Source organism: Neocloeon triangulifer, unplaced genomic scaffold (assembly GCF_031216515.1).
Source record: "Neocloeon triangulifer isolate White Clay Creek 2 clone unplaced genomic scaffold, ASM3121651v1 ptg000010l, whole genome shotgun sequence".
NCBI lineage: Eukaryota > Metazoa > Arthropoda > Insecta > Ephemeroptera > Baetidae > Neocloeon > Neocloeon triangulifer.
The window spans coordinates 1,585,792-1,596,139 of record NW_026775552.1 but is presented as its reverse complement, the minus strand read 5'-3'; the positions used below and the strand labels follow the sequence as shown (position 1 = coordinate 1,596,139).

The window sequence follows — 10,348 nt, the reverse complement described above, 5'->3', positions numbered from 1 at the left end:
GCGCCGCCGCGGCGCCACCAATGCATAATTCAGCCCCTCCCGAGCGACCCGGCCGGAGACCAAATTAATTAGACGCCACAGTTGAGATTGGGGTAAAATTTTTAATGTCCCTCGCGGGACGCCAACAACAAATATATATATGTACACGCATAATTAAACTTTTGGATTTGGTACAAAATATTGTATCACCGGAGCTACAAATTTCTTCTTCACTTCTTCATTCACCCATTCTCTTTCACTAAACTCTGCCTGATCCTTCTTTACATTATATGTTATGGCACCACGAATGTCACAAATTTCGAAGCAACCTTTTGTGTTAACATAGACTTTTCAGATCGGTTATTATTACAAAAAAGAAAAACAAGCTGCCAATGATCATTATCATTACAATGATTTTTGAACTGGACTTACATAATTTTGTTAAGGAAAATTAAAAATCTTCGCCAAAATAGATTGAATTGTTGCCAACTTTGAAGACGGATACAAAATTTCTTAAAATTTTCATCAAATATGCTTATGAAAAAAGGGGAAAACAATTCTGTTTTCAATTAATTTTGGACCGTTAGTTCCGCGTTTGCCTTTGGTCAGGGCGGGGCGAGGGTGACGGTGCGGAGGGCGTCGTCGGGGTGGAGTTCGAGGAGGGCGACGGTGCCGTCGTTGAAGTCAAAGGAGACGCCGCCGTCGACGACCAGGGCCGCGTCGCCGCACCGCGACTTGACCTCGAGGTGGTGCGCGAACCCCCTCGGCGAAATCACCCCCCGCGGCGACGGCCACACACCCCCGCTGATCATGTCCCGGATCACATACGTCAGACGACTCTCCTCTGCAAACACAAAAACACATTTTTTTAAATTATATTTCCTCAAAATCTCTTTTGCTTTGGACAAAGGCATTAATGAGGGCGATCCAAAAGGCTAACTTGGCCCGGTCTAAATTAACCTGGCCCGGGCTTATTTAACTCGCCATTCAATTTTGCCGGGGGGCTAAGTTAGCCCGGGCCAGGTTAGGCTTTTGGATCGCCCTCATTATTTCCCCTATATTTTTATAACTTCATGGATGATAAGATCGAGACTGGGACGCTCTCACCTGGCGTACGAAATAAAGAAATTAATCAACCATTTTCCTAATAGAATGAACATTAATCCCCTGGGCCCTGGCCCTCGGTGTTACTAATTTTATTTAGTAATAAAGGTGGAAATGTTTGTTAAAAAGAAATATTTAAGTAAATAATAACAATTTTTTTCCTTTTAAGTAATGATTTTTGTTTTGTTTCTCTCGTTTTTTTTTCCCAGTTTTTTCCATCGTCGATTTTTTTTTTTTTAGAATTGTCTCAGTATCTTGCGTCTCTTTATTCGTTTTTAATTTTGGTTCCCGTTTTAATGGATTGATTCTCGTTTAGGGGTTGATTTTTTATAAATAACTCATAAATTGCCGTTTCTTTTAGTAAAATCATTAAAATTATTACAGATGAAGTAACTGATTTCACCCTGGAGTTGATTTGCAGCGCAACGTTTACGAGTCTCTTTTTCTCGCTGCTAGTTCGATTTACACAATGCCTCTCACTGGGTGCTACTTCCCCTCCATTCAAACTTGGAATGTTCGAAGCTTGAGTTGAAGATATAAAACATTAATATTGGCTACACAAAATATGTCAAATTAGACGAAATTATTCATAACATAATTAATATCAATAAAGCGCAGGTAATTTTGCCGTGCGCGATCGCCCAGAACTGCTTTTTAAAATGCTCATTTGTGCTCTGGTCATCTACATACCTAGAGCTTGGTTCGAGCCCCAATTCTGGAAAATCAGTGGGGTATTAATGTTAATTCTAATAGGAAAATGGTAAATTAATTTCTTTATTTTGTACGACAGGTGATAGCGCCCCAGTCTTGATCTTATTGTCCATGTCAATCTTATAGCCAATGCAGTGGGCAATGCTGAAAATTTGGCAAGGTTGACCTGGGGTCAGGAGTATGCCCATAATAACTACTGCCCATCAGAAGACAAATCTGATCTGCCCAAGAAATCCTCTTTTATTTGAAAAATTGTTGTACCTGGTCCGAAGACAAGAGCGTTGTTGTATCTGTTGGTGACGTTTTGGAGGAGGTTCTGGTCGTCGAGGTCGAGGTCAAGGTCGGGTCGCTCGGCAAGGAGGGCGCGCAGGAGTTCGTGGGCGCCGTCAGAGGAGAGGCGGCCGATTGAGTGCGCCCACGAGGTTGAGCCCGTGCCTGTGGAAACACAAACACCCGAGCTCTTGACCTTGACCCTGGCGCCCCCGTTCAGCCGCACCTCGTGGTACGAAACGCGCGCCGACAGCCGCTCGCCCATGAACACCTGGAAAATAAGAATTAACTAAAATTTCAACTCGCAAGGAAAATATCCAGACCTCATTAAGTGCCAAAACGGGCAGAACGCGCTTCTGCTCGTCGCTCCGCTTGTCAGACTTGGCGCTCGGCAGCTGCTCCTGCAGACAGTCAAAGAATCTGAAAAAAAAAAAACTAATAAAAAAACAGTCACAGGAGTTGAGCAAAACATCACCAGCCTACATACCCATGCCTCCTGACGCATTTCGCAAGCACACAAAAAAACATTGCAAATTTAATTTTGAGTACCAATCGGTTTTTTAATAAATTGCGATGAATTTTCTTGCGATTTTGAATGAATAAGGGAAAAACAAAAACTAGAGTTTGGTTTTAAATTGAAGAGAGCCACTTTGTATGATTATCTGCTTTACTTTTATAACATTTGTATGAAGATTACTCTTTAATTTTTATGGGATACTTAAAAAATTAAAAAGGCCTTTAAACCGATTAAGATAAAAAGTTATTTAATTTACACTCTCTTATTTTAAATTAAATCAAAGTTTTCTTTTCTTTATAAAAAAATTCTTCACCGCGAGATTTGTTACTTCAGGCATCAAAATCAATTGGTTGATTTGAAGAAAAGTTGCACCTGAACTCAGGGTGAAGGAGCTGCTGGTCGTGGAGTTCGATGGGGGGCTGGAAGACGTCCGAGCCGACGAGGGTGATGCGGACGCGCGTCCGGAAGGTCCAGTGGAAGTGTCCGGCGAAGAGGCGCTCGACGGCCTCGGAGATGTTGCGCGAAAAGTGGCTGGGCAGGCAGAGGAAGCCCTCGGAGCGCGTCGGGTCCGAGTTGAAGCCAATGACCGGCGTCCGGTTGTCCGGCACCCTGCTCGCCGCCAGCAGGAACGTCCCGTCGCCACCCGCCGTGAACACCCCGTCCGCCCACTCCACGCTCCCCTCCTTCAGCGTCAGTCTAAAACAAAGCATCCACAATTTCAGTCACAGAAAGGTCAAGGTCATATAGCGATTTGCTTTAAAAAGGTAGATTCCAAATTTCGAACAATCTGCCCAACCACCAAATTCAAATTGACTTTAAACATTAGGTGTGACACATCATTGGAAATTGGTCAGGTCACGAGGAATCTTTTGGTGGCATAATTTCAAGGTCAACAAGACACATTTAAAGAATAATTGCTTTGTTATTCCTTTTAAATGGACAATACGACTTGTAAAGAATGGCCACAAGTACATAAATGAATAAAACGCCGATATAAAGGTTGAGCTAATAAGAGTTGACGGGTGGCCAAAGGTCAACACAGATCGTGTGGAGGAACGACATCATGTGACTGATAGCGACCTTCGTCAGGTTCAATAAAGGTTATAATTTGAAGACCTGTTGACGACGCGGGTCTGGACGTTGCGGGCCTTTAGGGCGGCGTCGACGGCCGCCTCGCACGACTTGTGGACGTGGTGGTGGTGCAGCAGCAACTCGTAGTCGGAGCCGCGGCGCCGCAACTCCTTCTCGAGCTGCGCCGCCGACAGGCTTGGCTGCCGAAACCGCTCGAACTCGTAGCGAGACAACTTGGACACGATCAGCGCCTTCGAACACTCGAACGCCTGCCGCCGCATTTTGCGCCTCCACTTTTTCGCCTGAAAAAACAAAAACGATTATCACCAATCGATCTCTACTAAAAACATTTCACTCACATCAAGTGTCACTCTGGAATGTACGAAAATATTGTCCGGCGAGGGCCAGAGCACGGCCAAAGTCTGATTTTGTTGGTCTGATTATTTTCGTCTGCTTTTCTCTGAAAAACAAAAACCAACACAAAAACAATCAAACGTGGGAGAGGAGTTTGATAAGGGAGTGAAGGTCTCAATGGTCATAATTAGGATATTGGTATGTTTTAAATAGATATAGATCTAGATTAAAAGTTTAAAAATTGCTTAGTCATTTAATTTGTAATTAACAATGATGTTGAAGTAATTGAACGACGAAAATGGAAGAGTTCTTAGAAAGGACCTTAGCTCTTTTTTGCACACCCCTTATTTGAAAAATAGCCACTGCTGGCTCTACATCAAACGCTCACTTAAGATAGTGCTGAGCAATTGCTGTCTTAGGGCATGCTAAGCCAAAATTACTGTATTTTACACTGCACTTAAATCGATCGAAGCGCCAATTATTTTTGCGGTCGGACCAGCCAATCACTCGGGCAGAAAACTATATTAAAAACATAAAATTTTCAAATTTCGCAATATTTATTATGAAATTTTTTTGTAAAGATTTAAATTAATATAATTATAATTGACTAACTAATAGATTAATTTTTTTAACGCAAAACAATTATTATTTCTGCTCTGTCATTCATTTTATAATATTAATTTCCAATTAAAATTTGCTAATTGCACATTTGATGAAAAAATCTTGTAAATTAAAAACAGTGTAATCAATTTATAAATAGCAATAATTTCACTTCACCATTTATGTAAGTTAAATTATAAAATCTAGTAATAAAATTGTTTCAGGATCACGATCTTTATTATATACTTATTTTAGTGATCCACATCACCTGTCGAAGAGTTTTATTGTAAATTTTAATTTTTATTTTGTAAGAGATAGGTATCTTAAGTTTTAAATGAAATTAATTAAATAAATTGAAAAATTTTAATTTTAAAGACAAAATGATTTTAGGGGGAAAATTCTTATAATATATTTTTTGCTTTTGAAATATAATTTTTTATTTGAATTTTTATTAATTAACAAAACATTTATTAATTTAAAAAAATTTTTAAAAATTCCATGTTGGTGATGTAAAAAATTATTTTCACCGCTTGAAACAGGTTGTAGTGATGGCCTCCATGTTAATCTAATGCCTCTTTAGTTTGAGATGTTTATCTACTTAATTTTTTTGAGCAAAAGGTCAGTAATTTGTCAGAAAAACACTAATTTGAGGACACCACTCGTAAGCAAAACTTGGGTTTGTTTACAACTCGTCCCTCCAAGTGCGCATGTGCTAAGCAAAAAGTGCTGCCAAGACAGCTCGCGAGCTCGCTGAGGGAGCTTGCTGTCTCAGCAAACCATACTTCACTCTCCACCGGTGTCTCAAGCCAATTTTTGTCTTAAGATAGCTATCTTAAGTGCAGTGTAGAAGAGGCACACCCGCAAAGTAGCGCCATCTAAGTTTGCACTTAAAAATCCGGTATTTTCGGTTATTTCTGATTAATATGTTGGTAGCTTTCCATTTTCTGATAATAATATTTAATTACTTTTAATATTTCATAACATTTTCAGCACTAAAAACTATAAAATCGCGGTTATTGATGAAATAATTATTTTTAAATAGACAAACAGCAAAATTCTTTGTCAACAACAACATTCATCCGGAACCGGTTTAATTCATATGACGCGCGTCATGTGAAATTATGACGGAGGCGGCCAATGGCAGGGATCCATTCAGCCGAATCAACCAATCAGAATGCACTTGCCCGTAATACCGCTTTGACTCCGCGATAACGGGGCGAAGCGGGGCGAAGCGAATACGAAACTACGAAAGCAGAAGAAAAAAGCCTGTTGCGCTTTCGATTGTGGGTTGCCGAGATAGGGATTTCGTTCGACTTGGGACCGAATCGCGACGTCGAATCGAACGAGGAAGATTCGAAGCGTGGATCGGACAAGGCGGCGGTTGGACAGGGCGTCCGAATTGTACGGCCGAAACTGTGGGCGTGACCTAGTGGTGTGAACGGTTGAGGATGTCGGAGGCGGCCCAGGAGGCGGACGGGGGTGGCACGGGCTCGCGGCTCGGCTGTCGGACACCCTATCGACAGCTGAGCAGCCAGATCGTGTCCAAGGACGAGATCGCCGAGGAAATCGCGAACCGCTTCAAGAAGAGCGCCGCAGACACCACCAGGTCCTTTGCCAGGGTGGCCCAGAAACGGGCCGCACTCTTTTGAGTCCTTTGAATGTGGTCCTGACCGAGTTTTTGTTTTTTCAGGCCGTTCGTGGACAAGCGGGTTCTTCAGGAGGCGCTGCTGGCGCTCAAGTTTGACGCGCAGTTCGTCCGCAAGATTGACCCCAGCAACGAGGACTTCCTCAGGACGCACGCAGACAAGCGCAAGGGTGAGGGGGCGGCGGTCGAGGGCGAGAACGGCGGCGGCCGCCCCGGCCATCGCCTCGATCCCAAGCTCGAGAAGGAACTTGCCCTGAAGCAGCTAAGCGAGCTGCCCACCCTGAAGCGCCGCAAGAAGAACGACGCCGCCCCCGAGCAGCCCCCCGCCCCCAGCGTGTTTAACGAGAAGGTTCAGTAAACGCAAAACATTAATTAATTATTATAATTTCGGCATTTTTATCACTCGAGGTTTTCTATGAATCCAAAATAAACTTATTTAATAAATTTATCTTTATTTAAGATAATTATTTTGTAGCAAATAAAATTAATTTCATGTAAATCTTTGAAAAAATACCAGGCTTTATTTAACAAGTGACGTTTCTTGTATTTTTAAAAATCTAAAGCGAACAATCATAAGTGGTGTAAACAAATTTTGCATTTGAACTTTATCTTTGGCAGGATTTTGAATTTCAAATTATTTCCTTGGTTTATGAATATTAATGAGCACAATGTATGTAAAAAGATTTAATAATTGTGATGTTGCAAATTAATGCAGGAATTTTAATATTTAATTTGATCTTTTTGATTCAATTTAAATTTGACGCTTTGTATGAAATTTATGAATCATTTTTCTCTGGTCTGTTTCACAAATGATCCAAACTAAATTAAAGAGAAGAACTGAGCGGAAAAAAATTTATATTCCAGATTCCAGCCTCTGGTCACAATTTTTGACTGATATTTGATTTTTGGCCAGGTGCTGCAAAACCTGAAGAGGTCGGTGCAGCGATCGGCGCGCCACTCGGCCCTGCTGCTGAAGCCACAAGACCTGCAGTCAGCCCTGGAGCGGCTCGGGGCCCCCGTGGGCCTCGAGGGGCCCGCAGACGCCCTCGAGGCCGCCCCCGAGGAGGCGTGTCTCTTCCGGCCAACCGCCTCCAGGATCATCCGCCGCCACTCGACCAGCGACGACGACTCGGACCCCGACGACCCGAAACCTCCCTCCCCCCTCGCAGGTCAGTCCCCGCTTTGCAATCCATGCCCCATTGCTTCATTCGGATTTTATTTTAGTGGCCAAATTTTCTTCAATTCAATTCTCTCACAACAGGACAAGTTTCTTCTTTGCGATTTTGATTAAATGTTTCTGATCAATTAATGATCCTTAAATTTGAAATATTTCCTCCACCTAAAGACCAAAAATATGAATTAGATTAATATCCATTTCATCTATATTAATTGAGGGCGACCCAAAAGCCTAACATGGCTCAGGCTAACTTAGCCTAGCCTGGGCTAACTTAGCCCATCGACAAAATTGAATGGCGGGTTAATTTAGCCTGGGTCAAGTTAGCCTTTTGGATCGCCCTCATTAATAATGGGAATACTTTAGCCTCGAAAGTGAATGGTTTCAGCAAAAAGACTATTTTAAGAAGTCATTGAGGGTGATCCAAAAGGCTAACTTGGCCCAGGCTAAATTAACCTGGGCCGGGCTAATTTAACCCGCCATTCAATTTTACTGGTGGGCTAAGTTAGCCCGGGGCTAAGTCAAGTTAGCCTGGGCCAGGTTAGGCTTTTGGATCGCCCTCATTAATTTGGATAGAAGTTTCTTTTCTTTTTGACCTGGAAATTTGTTAATTCATTAAAATAAGGCCAAATTTCTTCATTTTTTTTTTACTTAGCACTTGAAATTGTTAAGTTTACCTTATTGGCCTAGTCCAATCAAGTCTTAAAAACAATGGGAGTCATTTTTTGCAATTAATCGTAAACGATTGGATATTTCCACCACCATTATTCTGAAGACCTCAACTAACTATGTCAATACTGGAACCCTTGATAATTCCGCAAGTTTGGATAGGACAATGAACTTAATTTTGCTCCCCCTGAACGTGTTTTCCATAATTTTTAATCCTTGAAAAACTGAATCAAGTTAATTTTGCAACAGGGGCAACTGAGGCGTCGGCGGAAGCGACGACCCCGGCAGAAACAGGGGCAGAGCCGGAGGAGGGGAAGGTGGAGGGGGTGCGGGTGATGCGGAGCCGCGTGCAGCGGACGTACCCCTCCAAGCGGCGGCCCCCGACGGCCTCCGGGGGCGGCGATGACGGCCGCCGCACCTACCTCTCACCGGTCATGAAAAAGCAGCTGGGCCGCCTGTGAGGTCCGCTGGGGGGCCCAGACGGACCCCAAGGAACCCAAAGACTCAATCGCTTGTTTTCAGTGTTTTTCCTTCTTTTCTCCGAGAGAGGCGCCCGTTTTTATTCATTTACCTATTTTTGTCCTGTGTACAAAGTTTGCAAAGTGTCAAGTCGAGAGGCAAAAAGTTGATTGTTTTTAAGGAATAAATAGTAATATTATCATAAAGTTTAAATTTTAATTATATTTTTTTTTTCTCAAAAAATATCGCCCTAAAGCTTTGAAAGTTCTGAAAACTCTTGCAATTTGCCTTTTTCCCTTTTATTTCTATGTAGCAACATTCACACTAGATTTAATTTTAAATGGCTTCTTTTTTACTTTGCTTGGAGGTTTTCAAATTGCTCAAAAAAAATTTTACTCACCAATTGCAGTGCAAATTTAATGGGAAAGCAAATCTCGGCTGTGAAACTTGAATATGAGTCAGAATTGTGCTTAAAAATTGAAGCCAAAGCATATATCACCATATATCACAAACAATTATATTTAAATTTTTAAATGATAAGCAATTATGTGACTAGAAAAAAATAGCACGGAGTCAATCTAAGGAGACAAGTCTGGCTCATTTTTATTGATGCCACAAAATGCAAATGTATCAAATAAGCCCAGAAAAAGCCAAAACTATAGAGTATGTGTGAAGCAAATAAGAGCAAAAGTGAAAACTGCGGTGTCTGTTTTAAACTTTTTCTTCCTTATTTTAGCCCTCCTTTGCTTCTTCACCATTACTCTCCACTCTCATGTTCTCTTCACCCATATCATTTTTATATTCTCTCCCTTGAGCTACTTTGTTAATTTTCTTTTCAACTTTCTGATCTTGCTTTTTGCTGTATTTTTTGCTCTTGTTTATTTTTCCAAATCCTTTCTCCTTCTTGCCCATCTCTTGGTTTTTGTTTTTCGACCCTTTCAAAATTTCACCCCTCTCATTCTTCTCCACTTTTATTCCATTTTTAGTTTCCTTCTTATTTTTTTCCACTTCTTTTTAAAGTTTTTCGCTCTTCTTGATTTTTTCGGTTCCTTCCTTAGCAACTCTTTCAACCTTCTTCATCCCGCCTTTCTTTTTTTGTTCCGTTTTCACTTTTTTCCTCTTTGTTTTCTTTTCTCCCTTCTGCATCCCGTTGTCATTTCCCAGCGACTGCTTGACCTTTTTAACCTTCTTCACCTTAACCCCTTGCGTCAATCTTGACGATGGAGCCAAAATGTTTCCCAAGCACTTGTCAAACAAGTCATACGTTTTGGTGCATGACGTTGTTGCCACTGTAATTTTTTATACTAATTAATTGCTACCTCAAGTGATTTCAATCTTAATAAGAAAACAAAAAAATCATCTTTTTACCTATGGTTGGGCAGGCCTGCAGAGAGATAAATCAATTAAAGGGATGCAATAAATTCATGCATTTTCACAAATATAAAATCACACAGGGTTGCTCCGTGCAACATTGGCAAATACAAAATTAAAGATAAATCTTATTGGCCAGTCTCCAGAGAGTGGGTTGTCCCTCTTGAGTGACCCTGAACTTGTTTACAAAATCTCGGAGGTCGCACGGCTTTTCTTTTTCCGCGCGTCCTGTCATAAAGTTGGTAAAGATGCGAAATCAAAGAAATACTTTTACATAAAAGATCGTCCCATGTCAGGCCTAAATTTTCAACCACAAGAAATTTCTATTGTTTTCGTGAGAACGAAAATAATCCGGCGCCAGACGAGAAACCTTTTACTGCACTCGCGCTTATGCGGCGAATTCACTTTAGAGGCTTTTTTCTTC

The 10,348-nt window shown here is 41.5% G+C and overlaps 2 protein-coding genes across 2 annotated transcripts; one reads left to right on the top strand and one right to left on the bottom strand.

Annotated features, from left to right (window-relative positions):
• Window positions 1–81: 81 nt before the first annotated feature.
• LOC132195749 (NAD kinase 2, mitochondrial) lies at window positions 82–4,118 on the bottom strand. Its single transcript, XM_059617929.1, has 6 exons — window positions 4,012–4,118; window positions 3,698–3,954; window positions 2,954–3,277; window positions 2,388–2,484; window positions 2,056–2,335; window positions 82–823 (listed from the first exon to the last, which is right to left on the bottom strand). The coding sequence occupies exons 2-6, from the start codon at window positions 3,931–3,933 to the stop codon at window positions 585–587; spliced, it is 1,176 nt and encodes a 391-aa protein (XP_059473912.1). The 5' UTR covers window positions 3,934–3,954; window positions 4,012–4,118; the 3' UTR covers window positions 82–584.
• A 1,673-nt stretch (window positions 4,119–5,791) lies between these two features.
• Window positions 5,792–8,772, top strand: LOC132195750 (uncharacterized). The gene is made up of 4 exons (XM_059617930.1): window positions 5,792–6,212; window positions 6,297–6,600; window positions 7,165–7,420; window positions 8,344–8,772. The coding sequence occupies exons 1-4, from the start codon at window positions 6,055–6,057 to the stop codon at window positions 8,553–8,555; spliced, it is 930 nt and encodes a 309-aa protein (XP_059473913.1). The 5' UTR covers window positions 5,792–6,054; the 3' UTR covers window positions 8,556–8,772.
• The last annotated feature ends 1,576 nt before the right edge of the window (window positions 8,773–10,348 follow it).

Excerpts from the sequence above, each read along its gene's own strand:
- LOC132195749 (XM_059617929.1), bottom strand. The coding sequence starts at position 3,933 with ATGCGGCGGCAGGCGTTCGAGTGTTCGAAGGCGCTGATCGTGTCCAAG. Across the intron at positions 3,278-3,697 it reads CAGACCCGCGTCGTCAACAG|ACTGACGCTGAAGGAGGGGA; the intron begins GTCTTCAAATTA and ends GCTTTGTTTTAG. Across the intron at positions 824-2,055 it reads CGCTCTTGTCTTCGGACCAG|AGGAGAGTCGTCTGACGTAT; the intron begins GTACAACAATTT and ends TTGTGTTTGCAG.
- LOC132195750 (XM_059617930.1), top strand. The coding sequence starts at position 6,055 with ATGTCGGAGGCGGCCCAGGAGGCGGACGGGGGTGGCACGGGCTCGCGG. Across the intron at positions 6,601-7,164 it reads CCAGCGTGTTTAACGAGAAG|GTGCTGCAAAACCTGAAGAG; the intron begins GTTCAGTAAACG and ends ATTTTTGGCCAG. Across the intron at positions 7,421-8,343 it reads ACCTCCCTCCCCCCTCGCAG|GGGCAACTGAGGCGTCGGCG; the intron begins GTCAGTCCCCGC and ends ATTTTGCAACAG.